Consider the following 15,791-nt stretch of genomic DNA (forward strand, 5'->3'; position numbering starts at 1 on the left):
AACGGTTCAGAGGTCCTCGTCAAGATTGCTGTATCTGCTTCCCGCCGTAAACACTACGAGTTTATCGATAATATCCTTGCGACCGGCTTGCTTCGCAAGGGTATGGAACCTCAGTAGATGTTTGTCAAAAATCCACGGAAATTCTGAATGCTTCCACACCAAGTCCCATGCCTTGTCCAAGAGCTGGGCCCGGGCGTAAACGTCGACCACGAACTGGACTGCCCTGAAGTCGAATTTGTGTCGTTCCTCGTCGGGCAACGTCAAGTACTCCTTTGTTTGCTTCCAAGCCTCGCGCTCGGCGTAGACCGCTTTGCAGAAATAGAGGTCTTTGGTGCGGAATGCGAGTTCGAGCGCGCTTTGGTAGATGTACCTGTTGCGGAGCACCTTGACGGTAAACGCGGGGTCAGGTATGCCGAAGCGGACGTCGAATGGGTCGGTGTGCATGATGAGGCCGTCGGCGTCGACTGCAGTTGGGCCTGCTGTGGCGTTGCGATGGGGCAGAGGCGGGCCCAGGACGTTCGTGTCGTATGCGCAGTCGGATACCTTTGATACTTCGGGATCGATCGCCGGCGCAGTTGACTCCGCAAACCAGAGCCTGTATTCGCGGTTCTGGTGATTGTTAGATGCGATTGAGAGATACGTGTTGACGACAAAGTCGGTGATGAGCTCGGGGTGGGAGCCTTGGAGATACCGCATGACCGCGTGGGCCTCGGCGAGGAGTTGGTCGACGTTTGCAATTCGCGAGACTGGTAAAAACGGAGGCACGTCGGCGTCTGTGTGATTGAAGATGTCATCGACCGGGATGAGCGCTTTTTGCACTTGCATGCCCAGGTCCGAGTCAAGCGCGGACTTTGTACCAAGCGAGCTCCTCCGACGGAGGCAGATCGAGTACGCGCGGAACAGGCATTGAAATGAGTGCGCGCAGGGTCTGAACGACGGCTCGATATACAATTGCAGAAGCAGTAAACGCGCATACGCGACGTCGCCGGCCACTGCACAGATATTCAGCATTAGCTCGATTGTGAACTGCGTCAGCGGGTATCCGCGATCCCTAGCCTCCAAGAGGTACTGCCACGCCTGGTAGTGGTATTCGCGGCGAGTTGAGCACGCGTAAATTAACGCGTTCATGATTATTGGATTTGGTTCGAGAGGATTGAGCGGCCTTGTTGTCATCTCCTTGTACAAATCAAGCGCACGCTCTGTATCCTTCATAGCGCCGCACGCACCTATGGCGATGGAGTATATTCGCTCGTCAGGCAGGTTTGTTGTAGCACGGAACTTTAGCAAATCAAAGATCTGGAACAGTTCGCGTAGTCGACGAGTTTTGAAGCACATGCGCATTAGAAGCGAGTAATGGTCCAAGTTCATCTCTAGACCTTTCTGGCTCAATGTGTCGACCACGTTTGCCATCGCCTTGAAGTCGCGCAGATGGTAGTGGAGTTTGAGTATCTGTGTATACGTATGCTCGCGCGGCTCAAAGCCCTCTGAATCGCCAGTTAGTCGCATGTTTCACAACACTAAACGCAACCGCGAACTTACCGGTCTGCATTTCGTTCACCAACTTTTCAACCATGTCCTTGTTCTTCGTTTCTGCGTATCCACCAATGAAGCTATCATACAGGTACCTGCTCATTTTGACGTTGCTAGACTAGACAACAGATTTTAGCATAAAGATCCATCGCGCTACTACTGGACGAGAAATACCTTGACCAAATGCATCAACTCCTCGCCACGGCGCGCGCGCACGTCGACCGGCAGCAAATTCACAAATTGCGTTACGTCGTCCCGCAAAATCCCGTTTATCCCCGTCTGCGACAACTTGTTCACTATCGAATCCCAATCACGCTTTGCATCCCGGACTGCCAGGACCTGGTCATCGTTTATGCGGTCTTCGATCGCGTCGGGTAAAGCAAGTGCTTTAGCCGTCGCTTGTGGGAAAAACATCAGGTTGTTCGCGCTGACGGCTGGGAACAAGCTTGCGTAGGCGGAGTCGACTTCGTCATCATCCAGTCGAACTTGGAATGCCTGTGCAGATATTAGTCGCCCCGCTTGGTCAAAGGTCTACATATATCAACAACAAGTAACCCACCTGTTCGGGATTCTTCATCATTGCTTCTTTCTGCTCCGCCAAATTACTCCGCGAGTAGGCATCCGTGGTCGTCGGCGTCCACATGAAATCGTCTTGTTCCCGGCTCCCCATGTCGTGCGCCCATCTCTTTGCAACTGCAGACGGCGTCAAACCTCTCCTCCACAGCCCAACCTGGCGTAAATACTGCATGCTCTGGTTTGACATAATCGCCGACCGCGAGATTCGGGCTGAGAGAAATTGCCGCCCCACACTGGCACGGCGCATGATGTCGACGCTCGTGTGCCGCGACATTGGCATGCGACAAACGTCCGGTTATTATTACCCACGATTTTCTCCGTCTCCGGCTTACGTTTGCTACCTTCACTCCCTTTTGCAAACCTGGCTCACTTGAAAAATAATCGGGAACAAGGCACTGAACGCGATTACCAAAAAATGTCACCAATTCTCTTCTAGTCCCTTGCGTGTACACGAGGATTATTCACTTTTTTCTGTCAAATAGGAGAAACCAAAGAAGCAAAAAACCATGCCCCACGGACAATGTTACCCGGATAGAATCACGTGGCTATTGCGCGGGTGACAACTCGGCGCCGTACACTGAATTTTTTTGTCCGTCCCAATTGGGATGTTTGAAAGCTGGCACAGATGACCCCCCGCGGGATACTAAATTTCTTTAACGAAGAGGCTTGACGACTTGTCATATTTCGCGTTGACGGCAGCTATCAGTGCGACGATTTAATTTATCGGGCGGTTTTTGGAGTGAGACAATGTCGTCAGATAGCGAAACGCCCTCGGATTCAGAAGCGTAAGTCGATTCGATTGGCAGAAGTGAATGTACATTTACTTACAAACGTGAAAAAAAAAGATACGCCCCGCCTGAGAACTTCAAACCACTGCCACAATCGTCAAGCAAATTGACGTACTCGAATCTGGCAAAGGGCGAGAAAGAGCTGTGGCTGTTCAAAGTGCCCAAATCAATGGGCAAGAATCTGCCGGCCCGGATTCCGTTGCCGTCAGTTATTGATCCGGAGGCGAAGTTTGAGCATGATGGGACTGACTATGCGATTGTGGAGAACAAGGAGGAGAAGGCCACGGCCGAGAAGATAAAGGTTTTGTGTCCGGACGGGAAGGGAAACGTTCGACAAGGTGAGTGTGGACCTTTGGGGTAGGATTTTTGACAGAGCGTGACATGGCTAATGACGGGGGTTATAGTGCCGGGTTCGTTTGCAAAGGTCCTGCATATCAATGAGGTTGCGAATATCCCAAAGATAGATCCGTCAATAGTAACGAGCAAATAATTATGCTGCCAAACAGGTGTACGATAATTAGAGTAGACGATTTATACAATACAGCCCGTAGACTCGGTTCTATGTTACACACGCTTAACTCCTGGCTTTTTCCTGCAACTGGGCCTGAAATGATATTAACTATACCCAGTGAGTTCTTGCACGATCGCCATTCAAATAAATCACAACGTACCTCGGCACGCTTCTTCTCGGTCTTTGCCCGCGTATCATTAATCTGGCCCTCTATCCGTTTTCTAAAGCCCAATCAGCAGACAAACTCATCAGCACCAAAAAAAAATTTCAACAAATCTCACATCTCAGACTCAATAAACTCCAACCGCTTGTCAACGTTGATGACGGCTTCGCTTTTGTCCTGAGGCACCAGGACCGGACCGGTGAGTTTATAGATCTTCGAATCATCTTCTAATATCGAGAACTCCTGTTGATATGTTAGCCAAACATGAGATGATGATGGCGGCGGCGCGGCGCGGCGCGAATTGGCGTACTTTTTGGACGATTTTGTTTTCCTGCAGTTGCGATTCGAGTTTTTGTCGCGCTTCGATATATGTCGATAGATCTACTCCAGTCAACAGGCTGACTATCAAAAACAAAATGCCGCTGGCTGCAAATCCCGGCAATAATAATATCCGCTCTTCACTGCCTAAGTATGAAAGTACGCCGGAGATATAAGTACCTGATTGGATCTTTCGAAATTCCTCGGTAAGTTTCTCGTATGCGGTTTGTGTCGCAGTGTCAGCCATTCTGATCGACCGAGTTGAAATTTACGCTGAGCAGGACTGAAACCAGTAGGGTAGTGAGTAAAAAGGCGTGGATGATAATTGTTGATGGCTTGTCAGGATAGTGATTTGATGATCTTTGACAGTTTGCCGGTCGCGTCTCGATGCCGCGAACATTGTTTAGGGTTGATCTGAAGTGCGCTGGAGCGAACCGATTGCGTTTGTTTTGCGCAGCTACTGTCTACAGTCGAGTGTACGCTCTGAGGTAGGGGAGACCACGTGCGCTGTCGGGATACGGGTGAGTATTCGACAATAACTTAAGCGAGATGACCCTCACTCTCGGTCGTGCGGAAAATATCGGGCAGTAGCTGTATGCCGACGATCCCGCACAATGCGACAATGATGGGCGCCTGTCAGCCGGTGCTAAAGATTCACACAAGAGCCGCCCCGCAGAGCAGACCGACCGACCGTCCACGGACAGAAGACACTACTGAGTTACTGTGTTGGGCTGACGAAGGTGGATGTTAGGGTCCGGCGGAGACAGAAGCCCCGACTCCGACCCTTCGTGGCGGTGCAGCTGATTTGCACGTGGCTGGTGGGCGACGAAGGAAGATGACCGATTATGCTTCCGCGAATTACACGATGCATTATTAATTGATATAAGCAGTGACGTCTCGCTTGTCCACGGTATCATGGTTGTCGTTGCATCATTTGCGTACTTGTCTCTAACACCATTTTGTGTTGAGGACAATGAAGCCGTATTACGGCCGTCTTACGCGGGGCTGACGCGGCCAAGCTTAATTGCAGGGATAGCAGTTTGGAGAGCTTGACCGCGATCTTCGCCTGTAAACCCAATTGTTAGATAATACGCAATCAGGCCCTATCGCGGAAAGGTGACGTTAGACGCCAGGCCCATTGCCAGCCCGCTTAGAGCCGCCCAGGCTGTCAAGCTTAACATTAAGCGTAATCCGGCCCGTATTTCAGCCACTGCGAATGCGAGGCCGCGCAGGTGACTGCGTCGCGGAATTTAATATATTATTGATTTGTATTCGTGTTGAGTGACTGCGAATTGACTGGGTTGCGATGCGTTGCAGGGCGGCGGGTTGGATCGACCGTGACGAACCGCAGCGAATACGAGCGAGCACGAGGACTCCGATCCGACCCGACAGGGCCACCACAAACACACACGCGACCCCGACACCCTTGCTTGTATATTATTGTCGCTGGCCATGGTCGGTCGTCAATTAGTAACGACCGGGCCTCGTCAAAAGGTGCTGTAGTCGCATTATTAGTCTCATTGTGTGCCACGTCATGAGTCACGATTAGCGCCCACAGGGAAAAGTTTTCGTTCCGTGGCTTGGGAAATGCGGGCCCAACACGTAATAACGAGCGGTGATTGATTTTTCGGGTTTACGCTGCAGCTCCTCGGAAAACTACGCGAGGAGCGCTCGGATTGCCCGTGCTGAATTCCGTGCATTATTCGCATCTTGCACATTTGTTGTCTGCCGCAAAACAGATCCCGAGCGGCTGCAGGACGGCGATTCAAAAAAAAAAAGGGAAGACGACGACCTCGGACGAAACTCTCGCCGGTCGCCGTCGCCGCATTGCATCTCACAGGGTTAGGGGCGTGGCATGAGCCACGCACGCGGCGTTTGTGGCTGTGAAGAATGCGAATGGGGCGCGTCATCATTAATTGTTCCCCCCTCCGAACGTCTTCGTACTCAAATCATCCTCCGGCACGGTTTCACCCTTGGTCGGTCTATATAGCTGCTTGCTGGCACTCGACGGCCGGCCATGGCCCCAACTCCCCATTCGCACTCAACCCATGTGTCGCTGAGTATTATGTCCATCTCCAATCGTGCTCGCAAGCCGCAGATCCACGCAATCGCGACTAACTCGTTCCTCGCCTTCCCTGCTGCTGTTGCGTCCGCCCTCATGACAATGAGCGCGCACCTTCCACTCCCGTGTCCCGCAGGCAGCGACTACCTACAATCAGGTTCCAAGCCACCGCATTCACGTCCGAATGACCGCAAGTCGTCGTCGCTCTCGCCCCCGCCTGTTGTTTCTCGACACGTAGATGCTTCGGACCGTCGGTCTTCGGTACAGCCGTCGCAACGACCGCGGTGGTCAACGTCAATGCCGTCTTCGCGCAGCTCGTCGAGCTCGTCGCTGTCGCGGCGGTCAGAAATCTCACGCTCCAGCTCGTCCTCCCAGGTTCCTAGTCGCGCCGGCACTCCTGAATCATTCATTCTCGCGACTCCACCACCACGGCCAGGCTACAGCCAAGCCCAGCTCATCTTCCAGATCCAACGCCTCACGTCCCGCCACGTCCTGCCTGTCTTCAACGTCAAGCGACCGGTCACGTCGCCGGCGCCAGTCGCAGTTTTCAACAAGAAAGCAACAATCCTACCCAAAAAGTTGTCGTCCGCCCAGTTCGTCGTGTACTCGTGCGACGACATCGACCACGACACCCATGCATCCATCTTGCACGCGTCCGGCCACGACCTCAAGTTCGGCTACTCAAGCGGCCTGACCTGGCGTGTCCGAACCGACGGCGCTGGTCCCGGCGTGCTTGTCATTGCCGTTTCCGACCGGGAGGGCGGCCGCAAGACCCTCGGCCGGTGGACACCGTCGAATGCCGGCGCCGCGGGAATGTCGGCAAATTCGACTTCGGCAAACAACGGCTATGCCTCGGGCGAAACGAGCTGGCATTTCGTTGCCAAGGGCGAGGTCCTGGCGACTCTGCGCGGCAATCGCGTCGACATTACATCTGCCGCGGCCGAAATCTCCCGCAAGGGCTACCTCGGGCGTTTACGATTCGAGGAGGCAATCGTCTTGTCCTCAATCTACATCGAGAACATGCACACGTTCGGCCGGCCCCCGCAAGTCGAGTCCAACCGCCGGCTGTCCGACGACCAGGTCCCGTCGTCGTCGTGCTCGCTCCTGCCATCGCCTCCCGCTCCCACGTTTGCATCCAGAAAGGTCGAGAAACACGCATCGATGCCGATTCCCCCGCATACCGCCTCTGAGCTACAAAAGTTGAGCAAACTCGGCGGCAGCATACTTCGTCGGGGACGGACGCTGCTGTTGCGCAAACATTCGTCGATCGACAGTCGGAAGACTGCCGTCGCATGAGTCGTCTGTTTGTGAATGTACATATATCTACATATTCTCTTGTATAATACGGTGTTTTTGTCACTGACATTTTGGTCGAGCGCCGGTCGTTTGTACTGTAGCAGTTGAAATTTTGTTCATCATTGCCATGACATGGGTTCGGTCTGTCTCGAGACGAGATGAAAATTTAATGAGCATTATACTAATCAAAATATTCATGTTTCATAATCATTTATGTAGCTGCCCTGCAAATCCTCAATCAAATTGTGCTTGCCTAAAAAAAAAAGGTTAATTTCTGACCGGTCAAAAATCTCTGTGGGTAAGGGTCAGAACCGAGTCGCACATGGTTCGGCACGATTTCGAGCCGCAAGCCACGCGACAAAGAGTACTACATTGGCTAGCTCAGTCGTATTTTACAAGGTTTTGCCTTTGGCTGCGACCAGTGATTGATCCGGTGTGCAGCCGGCAGAAAATGCGATTGTGATGTGACTTGTAGTAATTGTGTGTGCGTGGGTTGTGTGTCTGGATATAGTCGTGCGTCACCGTGTCCGTTGGGCTGTGGTGTGGTTTGTGCATGTACATACTGACATGAATGGGCCATCGCGGTTTTAGAGTGCTGCCAGAACTTTCGGGCAAACCGATTTTGGCGCTAGAAGTTGGTACCAGATGATTCATCTACATCTAGCGTCGAATAAACTGGAATTAGGGCTCGCGGTTTGAGTTCGGGAAGTCGGGTGTTAACCCAACCGAGAGTTTTGTTCCGTCATTGAACTGTGTCAGCAAAAAGGTTTATGCGCTGCGGCCGTGTATCGGTCCGTTGACAGCCGGGCCGAGGTTGCTCTAACTAGTTGATTATTGACCACTACAACTTAACGTGGACCTAAGTAAGCTACGGCCCCCTGCACTCTATTCTAACCTTAGTCAAAGAGCCTCGGCTTTCGTTTTCGTCCGGTGCTGGTCGATAAGATTGCGGAGTCGGGGCTTCGGAGCTTAACGGCCGGACCTAGTCGGGCCATTTCTTAGTGGTGGCTACTGTAGATCCCGTGCGACGATGGCTGGATCTGGAAAGTATTGCGACTTAGTACGATGCATTTTGATCGCACAGACAACCCCTGTGATTACTGTCGTCCGCACAGAGACGCTGTCAGTTCATCGTCATTGATGCGTTACGAAATCGGCATGTCCTCACTGGCCGATAATCACTAAGGCAGATATCATCCAACGCGTATTGTAGCCGCCGTTTGCAAACATGTCTACCCTCGGTCGCCCAGAACTCCACAATCGGTGCAAAGTCCTCTGATATCAATCAACTTTCAATTCGTCGATGCCCGCTTTGCGGCGTCAACTGTCCTCGTAGAAGAACAGCGTGTCCATATTCCCGGAGCGATATTATAGACAGAGCTGCCGTGAGTTCCATCATTTTTACTTTGCCGCCGCGCGGCACAAATGCTCAATTGGTGTCTTCGGGCCCACATAAACAGAAAAAGAGCTGGCAATGCCAAACCGACGCGTCAAGATCTTGTCGCTGTTCTTGGGTCTGCTCTATACAAAAACGCGTGAACATGCTGTCGGACTCAGACCAAAACAATCTCCGTGAACGCGATGTCGACCAGGCATGGTTTCCAATATGCAATATGCAATATTGCATTCAATTTTCATATTGCAATAACCTATTGCAATAATGATTAGTAATAGCTTTCTAGTGATACTTTCTGTAGAAGGACGTAGAGCAAACAATTAAATATATTAATTGGTATAGGTGGAATTGTGCTTTTATGTTCATGTCTACGTTATCCTGGATAGGTTTGTGATTACGGGCTTCAAAACGCCCACCACACCTACATCGGAATCAAGGCTGGAGAATGCGGATGGCTCTTCGTCATCGTCAATGATATATTGTAAGTGCTTCGATGCCATGTCGATAGAAAGTGTTGTTATAAAGTTACTTGTCGAACTGAACGGTAACGACGACAGAGAAAAAGATTGGAGAGGACGGAAAGGAAAGAAGTAAATACACGCGGCTGCCGGGTAACGCTCCTGGCATCACGAAACGAACATGAAGAAAATAAGCGCCCCGACAGGTTAGAATGTAGGATACTCGGGGTATGCCATTGTTGCACATTTACATATGCAACATGCAATATTGCAATATTGCGTAAGTTTATATTGTATTCCATATTGCAACCATTTGCAATACGCAATACGCAATACGCAATAAATACAATATTGGAAACCATGCCTGATGTCGATGTCAACGTCATCCTGGCACACGCGAGCAAAAGCGCAACGTCCGTTAGTTTCTCGATCGCTGCTTGAATGGCGACGGCATTTGCTGCAGCAGTGATTCTCGCGTAGCTCTCTCGCGATCGCTTCGGTCTTAGCTTTGTCGGACGCGATAGTGGTAGCGCAGGACTTCGGCCGCGAGTTTACCTAGGTTCTTGTCGCGGCTGGCGATGATGGTATCTTGGCTTCGAGAACTCACTTCGACTGTTGAATCAGCCGACACGACGTGACGTTTGTTGTGATTGTAAAAAAGAGATGAGCAGAGACAACAAAGCAATCAGTACGGGGATCAGTATGAAAAATGTAGGTATCGCAGCTCTGAGTTTCACTCACCCGCGGTCGATCTATCAAATCAGCCGAAATAGGCCGAACTGGCAAGACAGAGTGCCCATACCGGAATAATCTCTCGTCAGGGCAATGTTAAAAGGCGCTAGCAGGCGCCCTCGCGGAGATAGACCAAACCGGCTCCACCATGGCCCTAACCCACAGCAGCGATACCCCACGAATCTGTTGGAGCACACTTCGTGGATTGATCTTCATAAAATTAGCCGCACAAGTGATACGAACTCACTAAAGCAAGATTAAACTCTGTAGTTATTTTAGTCAATACCGGACTTTCTGCTTAACTCCTGTCCTGCTTGAAACATTGACCTGTCATCTACATGAAGTAAACTGTAAAAGGCTCATAAGCATAAGCATGACAGAAGATGCGATTCTGGATTCTCATCTGTATATACTGCCCTAGACGAAATGGTCCGAGCTAGTGCACCTTTTTTGAAGCTGGACGTCTGGTATTTAGTTATTGAGCATTAGTTAGTTGATATTTTCCGTGAAGTAGAGCGGATAAATGGATCAGTTTACCCCTGATTTGGGCGGGAGGATTGCCGAGAAGAGAAGACAACGCTCTAGCGTTCGAGTCTTTTTCTCCGCACCTGCCAACGCCGCGTGGGGTGTCCCGCTCGGAGCGGCTCGGCTCGCTAATCACGGTCTAAAAAAAAGCTAGCCAACGATCATCACATATATACCTAACTGCTGCCGTTCTTTCGTTAGTTGCAACTTGGCACACCCCACCTCTCTGGTTACTTTCGACAAGAAGATTTCTGGACCTTATCTGACAGTCCGGTACTGATCTCGTCAACGACGTCACATACAGAAATCGCGTCACAAAGTTGCTCATATTCGACATCATTTTTGGAAATGACGGCCCCAGAACCTGCAAACGGACCGTTTTATATTGGCATTGACGTCGGCACCGGTAGTGCGCGTGCCTGCATCATTGATTCAAAGGGGGAGATACGCGCGGTTGCCTCAAAGAATATACAGCGATGGGAACCTAAGCCTGACTACTACGTATGTCTTAGTTATCATTCGGAACTATGAATGCCAACCTAACGCGCTCCAATTTAGAACCAGTCATCGGACGACATCTGGGACGCGTGCTGCGACTGCGTCAAGCGGGTTCTTGCAGATTCCAAAGTCCCTGCAACATCGGTCCATGGCATGGGCTTCGACGGCACCTGCTCCCTGGTCGTTCTGCGCGAATCAGACGACGCGCCCGTGGCCGTCGGCCCCGATTTCAAGGACCACAACCAGAACATCGTGTTATGGATGGACCACCGCTGTCCGGACGAAACCGCGAAGATTAACGCCACCGGGCACACTCTGCTCAAGTACGTTGGCGGACAAATGTCAATCGAGATGGAGATCCCAAAGGTCAAGTGGCTCAAGGATCACATGCCGGCAGGCGAGTTCGAGAAATGTAAGTTCTACGATCTTGCAGACTTTCTGACGCATCGTGCGACCAAGTCAGAGTCGAGATCGTTTTGCTCGATTGTGTGCAAGCAAGGGTATGTCCCTGTCGGTGTGGACGGTAGTATGAAGGGATGGTCCGCGGAGTTTCTGGAGAAAATCGGATTGCCAGAGCTGGTCGAGGATAATTTTCGAAGGATAGGCGGCGTTCTGGGCGAGAATGGCACGATCTTGAGCGCTGGAGAGTACCTCGGAGGCCTCTGCGAACAGGCTGCCGAGGACATGGGCTTGGTCCCCGGTATTGCTGTCGGTAGCGGTGTTATTGATGCCTACGCGGGATGGATCGGTACCGTCGCTGCAACGATCTCGGACGAGAAGTGGGCCGAAATTGAAGACGTGGGCGAAAAAGACGATTTGGCTGTCGCGACGCACCGACTGGCGGCCGTTGCCGGTACCAGCACGTGCCATCTCGCGATTACCAAGGAGAGCGTCTTCGTGCCCGGTGTGTGGGGTCCATACCGGGACGTCCTGCTTCCAAACTACTGGATGGCGGAAGGCGGCCAGTCCGCAACCGGCGCGCTGCTCCACCACGTCCTCACGTCGCACGCCGCGTATCCGGAAGCCAAGACATTGGCAGACAAGGCCGGTATCTCGGTCTTTGAATTTCTCAACAAGCGACTCGAGCAGCTCCAGACGGAGCAGAACGCTCCCACACTCGAACACCTCGTTAAACATTACTATTTCTACGGCGACCTCCACGGCAACCGCTCTCCCATCGCGTCCGCCAAGATGAAAGGCTCTGTTGTCGGACTTAGTATGGATATCAGCGTCGACGCACTCGCGATCGAATACTTAGCCGCCGTCGAATTCATCGGCTTACAGACCCGTCACATCATCTCTGCACTCAACGACGCGGGGCACGCCATCACCAGCATTTTCTTGTCGGGAGGACAATGCCGAAATCCGGTCCTTACGTCCCTGATGGCGTCGTGCACGGGCATGCCGGTCGTGATTCCAAAGTACATCGACGCTGCCGTCGTCCTCGGCGCGGCAATGCTCGGCGCAAAAGCAGGCTCGCACGACGACAGGGGACACACAGCTGGCCTGTGGGAGATTATGAAGAGCATGAGCGGTCCCGGGCGCGTGGTGTATCCGTCTCGACATCTGGCCGAGATTAAGCTGATCAATGCCAAATACAAGATTTTCTTGGACATGGCCCGCAGGCAGCAGGAATATCGCTCATTGGTCGATGCCGTCTTGGAGGGAAAGGATTCCGAGGCGGAGATGCTAGCGGGGAAGATCTCGGCGTGATGCTTTTGCAAATTGTTGATGAGATTGCCATAAATTAATGATAGAACTCCCACAAATTGGTACGACTTTACTACACGGCAGATAATATTGTAATTAATGATTAATTACTAATAACAAACATCCAAATTAAGTCAAAAAAAAGCATATAATACACGAAGAATCGTTAGTACATTAGAACCATTACTCCCTCTCTTAACCTCTATTCCCGGGTGACTACTCAGTCCAAATCCTCATCCATCATCTCCTCATCCGAATCTAGCTCCAAAGGAGAAAGATCAATATTCTGTTCATGATTCGGAAGGACTTCTAGCCCGTCCCCAGTTGGAGACAGCACGACCTTCGCGGTTTCGTTGTCCCTGACCTGATCACGAAGGATAAGCACCGCAAGCTTGTTGAGGACTTCATTCTGAATAAGTCTGTTGAGCGGTCTCGCGCCCATATCCTTGGAATATCCGTGCTCGCAGAGATAGTCCTTCGCTGCTTCGTCGACCTCGATCTTGATGTTCTTGTTATTCGTCTCCATGCGCTGTGAAATCTCCGATAATCGAAGGTCGACGATCTTCTTGATATTCTTCTTCGTCAGCCGATTGAACACGACAATCGAAGAAATGCGGTTCAAAAACTCTGGACGAAAATGCGCACGAACTGCGTCCATCACGTGCGACTTTGTCACCGCGTCAATATGCGCATTCGGACTCATTTGAAGATACTCGGCCCCTAAGTTTGACGTCATGATGACAATGCAATTGGCTGCGTTGACGAGCTTGCCAGAACTAGAATGGATACGACCGTCGTCAAGAAGCTGAAGCAAGACAGTAAGGACCTCTGGGGCGGCCTTTTCGACTTCATCGAATAACAACACAGAGTATGGACGACGGAGCAGCGCTTCGGTGAGGATACCGCCCTCCTCGTAGCCAACGTAGCCTGGTGCGGCACCGAGAAGTTTCGATGAAGACCATTTGTCGGTCAGCTCCGAGCAATCGATGCGGATCATAGCCTAGAACCTGTTAGCAACTATTCTGAAATATAAGAATTAAAAACACTAACCTTCTCATCGGCAAACAAAAATCCAGCCAATTTCTTAGCTAGTTCGGTCTTACCAGATCCACTGAGTCCCAAGTATAGGAAGCTGCTTGGGGCGTTCGGATTCGAAAGACCGGCACGATTCAACCTGATTGCGTTCGAGACAGCCTTGACAGCCTCGGTCTGGCCAACGACTTGTCGCGAAAGCTCACGTTCCATATTGATGAGCTTGACATTTTCGGCCTGATTGAGCTTTTGGACTGGAATGCCGGTCAGCCTGGCGACTGTCTCAGCAACAATTTCTGAGGTAACAAGATCTTCGAGCAAAGCCTGCTCGGTAGTCTGCTTGTCCGCCTCAAGGGCTTCAATGCGCTTCTTGATGTCGGGAATAGCGAAATATCGAAGATCGGCAGCAGATGCATTGTCGCGCCGTCGTTCAGCGTCCTGCGCCTTGTACTCCAACTCCTCAAGCCTCTTTCGGAGGTTGTTGAGCTCCTCGTGGCCCTTACGTTCCTGCTGGAACCTCTCACGCAGGGGCCTGAGTTCCTCCTCAAGGGATGCTGCTCTCTTCTTTGCAGCAACGAGGCGGTCAGCTGTAGACTTGTCGGACTTGGCAGCATCGGAAGCATCACGCTCCAACGCGCTGATTTCAACCTGGACTAGTTGCAGTTGTCGTTCGAGGGTGTCGAGCTGCTCTGGACGCGAATCACGTGCCACTGCGACAGATGCTGCAGCCTCGTCAATAAGGTCGACAGCGGAGTCCGGCAGACGGCGATATGTTAGGTAGCGTCCTGCAAGCTGAGCGGATGTGACGAGTGCGTTGTCGAGAATGCGAACACCGTGGTGAAGTTCGTATTTACCCTGAAGACCTCGGAGAATAGCCACGGTTTCCCTGACGGTGGGCTCGCGGACGTCGACTTTTTGGAAACGACGTTCGAACGCGGCATCCTTCTCGATGTATTTTCTGTACTCTTCGACCGTAGTAGCGCCAATGCAGTGGAGTTGGCCACGTGCAAGCATGGGCTTCAACAAATTAGCGGCATCAGACTTGCCGTCGCCCATGAGCATGTGGATCTCGTCCACGAATAGAATAATCATATCCTTCGAGGTCTCGATCTCCTTTAACACACCCTTAATACGCTCCTCAAAGTCACCCTGATATTTGGCACCGGCCTTTAAAGCGCCGAGGTCGAGCGACATCAGTCGGCAGCCAGCAAGTACCGAGGGAACGTCACCGTCGATGATACGCTGAGCGACGCCCTCGACTACACTGGTCTTACCAACACCAGGATCACCGATCAGACACGGATTTGACTTGGTTCGTCGCGCGAGGACGCGGATGCATCGCCTGATCTCCTCTTCACGACCGATGACGGGATCAAGCTTGCCCTCACGTGCCATCTCGGTAAGGTCGGTAGCATACTTCTTTAAGAATTCGAACTCCTCAGCAGAGTCGGCGGTTCTCGAGTCGATACGCTTGTTCCCACGCACATTCTGGATTGCGTTCGTGAGATTGTCTGGTCGGATGCTGGCCTCTTTCAATAGCTCCTGGATGGAGCGGTCTTCGAGAAGAGCCAGAAGTAAGTGATCTTGGCCGACAAACGAATCCTTCTGGCTCTTGCTGACTCTATTTGCATTCTGGAGGACCTTCCCGGCCGCAGGTGACGGAGTGATCTGATCTGGAGCGGGGGTCTGCGCAGGAATTCTAACGATCTACAAAACTATGTTAGCAATTTGTCTCCATTACTCACGGGATCACCCATCCGAATTGTACTTACGTGTTTGTTGATCAATCGTTCTAGAGATGGCCATTCATATCGAGCTTTCTCAACAATAACTCGGAGATATGGTGGACTGCCATCTGCATCTGGGAGGGCCATGGCAGCCATGAAGTGAAGGGGAGTCAATTGTGGGTGATTGTATTCCGAAGCAATCCTGGAGGACTCCTGCAGGATAGTCGTAACACGATCTGTCAATTGCATATCCATGTTGGATGGATGAACGCGCTGTAAGCTAATGTAAAATGTAAAGGTGGTTGATTGTAAATTGTAGAGTGGAGGAGGATGTCGGACCTACGCAGGCCCTTTATGTAAGAAGGTGGTGCGAGAAGAGCATCTGGTGATGAGGTCATAAGGCGCATGAATTTGGGTATGCCAGACTGTTCACGAAACTTCGCGACGCTATCGATGTGACTAGCAACGC

General features: G+C 51.6%; 6 protein-coding genes across 6 annotated transcripts; 3 read left to right on the forward strand and 3 right to left on the reverse strand.

Annotated features, from left to right (window-relative positions):
• Positions 1–6: 6 nt before the first annotated feature.
• POJ06DRAFT_281891 (uncharacterized protein) lies at positions 7–1,633 on the reverse strand (the record flags this gene model as incomplete). Its single annotated transcript, XM_056189980.1, has 2 exons — positions 7–1,484; positions 1,540–1,633. The coding sequence occupies 2 exons, from the start codon at positions 1,631–1,633 to the stop codon at positions 7–9; spliced, it is 1,572 nt and encodes a 523-aa protein (XP_056043192.1).
• A 1,220-nt stretch (positions 1,634–2,853) lies between these two features.
• On the forward strand, positions 2,854–3,335 carry POJ06DRAFT_238506 (uncharacterized protein; the record flags this gene model as incomplete). Its single annotated transcript, XM_056185995.1, has 3 exons — positions 2,854–2,891; positions 2,952–3,232; positions 3,256–3,335. 3 exons carry the CDS (start codon positions 2,854–2,856, stop codon positions 3,333–3,335), a joined length of 399 nt encoding a protein of 132 aa, XP_056043193.1.
• A 26-nt stretch (positions 3,336–3,361) lies between these two features.
• Positions 3,362–4,364, reverse strand: POJ06DRAFT_115852 (Prefoldin). The gene is made up of 5 exons (XM_056184154.1): positions 4,067–4,364; positions 3,879–3,949; positions 3,687–3,811; positions 3,566–3,626; positions 3,362–3,513 (listed from the first exon to the last, which is right to left on the reverse strand). The coding sequence occupies exons 1-5, from the start codon at positions 4,131–4,133 to the stop codon at positions 3,469–3,471; spliced, it is 369 nt and encodes a 122-aa protein (XP_056043194.1). The 5' UTR covers positions 4,134–4,364; the 3' UTR covers positions 3,362–3,468.
• Positions 4,365–5,834: 1,470 nt separating this feature from the next.
• On the forward strand, positions 5,835–7,436 carry POJ06DRAFT_254382 (uncharacterized protein). The gene has a single exon (XM_056187769.1). The coding sequence runs from the start codon at positions 5,904–5,906 to the stop codon at positions 7,242–7,244; it is 1,341 nt and encodes a 446-aa protein (XP_056043195.1). The 5' UTR covers positions 5,835–5,903; the 3' UTR covers positions 7,245–7,436.
• A 2,823-nt stretch (positions 7,437–10,259) lies between these two features.
• Positions 10,260–12,647, forward strand: POJ06DRAFT_254385 (uncharacterized protein). Its single transcript, XM_056187770.1, has 2 exons — positions 10,260–10,856; positions 10,914–12,647. The coding sequence occupies exons 1-2, from the start codon at positions 10,704–10,706 to the stop codon at positions 12,564–12,566; spliced, it is 1,806 nt and encodes a 601-aa protein (XP_056043196.1). The 5' UTR covers positions 10,260–10,703; the 3' UTR covers positions 12,567–12,647.
• POJ06DRAFT_254389 (P-loop containing nucleoside triphosphate hydrolase protein) lies at positions 12,648–15,715 on the reverse strand. Its single transcript, XM_056187771.1, has 3 exons — positions 15,368–15,715; positions 13,614–15,302; positions 12,648–13,563 (listed from the first exon to the last, which is right to left on the reverse strand). Exons 1-3 carry the CDS (start codon positions 15,575–15,577, stop codon positions 12,784–12,786), a joined length of 2,679 nt encoding a protein of 892 aa, XP_056043197.1. The 5' UTR covers positions 15,578–15,715; the 3' UTR covers positions 12,648–12,783.
• Between the last annotated feature and the right edge of the window lie 76 nt (positions 15,716–15,791).

The sequence above is a fragment of the Lipomyces tetrasporus genome (genome assembly GCF_029532465.1).
Source record: "Lipomyces tetrasporus strain NRRL Y-64009 chromosome Unknown POJ06scaffold_6, whole genome shotgun sequence".
Classification (NCBI taxonomy): domain Eukaryota; kingdom Fungi; phylum Ascomycota; class Lipomycetes; order Lipomycetales; family Lipomycetaceae; genus Lipomyces; species Lipomyces tetrasporus.

What these genes read in the sequence shown, in the direction of transcription:
- POJ06DRAFT_254382 (XM_056187769.1), top strand. Translation starts at nt 5,904, where the DNA reads ATGGCCCCAACTCCCCATTCGCACTCAACCCATGTGTCGCTGAGTATT.
- POJ06DRAFT_115852 (XM_056184154.1), bottom strand. Translation starts at nt 4,133, where the DNA reads ATGGCTGACACTGCGACACAAACCGCATACGAGAAACTTACCGAGGAA. An exon ending in AAAACAAAATCGTCCAAAAA is followed by an intron (nt 3,812 to 3,878) that starts GTACGCCAATTC and finishes ACATATCAACAG; the next exon opens with GAGTTCTCGATATTAGAAGA. An exon ending in GAGTTTATTGAGTCTGAGAT is followed by an intron (nt 3,627 to 3,686) that starts GTGAGATTTGTT and finishes ATTGGGCTTTAG; the next exon opens with AAAACGGATAGAGGGCCAGA.
- POJ06DRAFT_254389 (XM_056187771.1), bottom strand. Translation starts at nt 15,577, where the DNA reads ATGGATATGCAATTGACAGATCGTGTTACGACTATCCTGCAGGAGTCC. An exon ending in AACGATTGATCAACAAACAC is followed by an intron (nt 15,303 to 15,367) that starts GTAAGTACAATT and finishes ATAGTTTTGTAG; the next exon opens with ATCGTTAGAATTCCTGCGCA. An exon ending in TTTTGTTTGCCGATGAGAAG is followed by an intron (nt 13,564 to 13,613) that starts GTTAGTGTTTTT and finishes AACAGGTTCTAG; the next exon opens with GCTATGATCCGCATCGATTG.
- POJ06DRAFT_254385 (XM_056187770.1), top strand. Translation starts at nt 10,704, where the DNA reads ATGACGGCCCCAGAACCTGCAAACGGACCGTTTTATATTGGCATTGAC. An exon ending in AACCTAAGCCTGACTACTAC is followed by an intron (nt 10,857 to 10,913) that starts GTATGTCTTAGT and finishes GCTCCAATTTAG; the next exon opens with AACCAGTCATCGGACGACAT.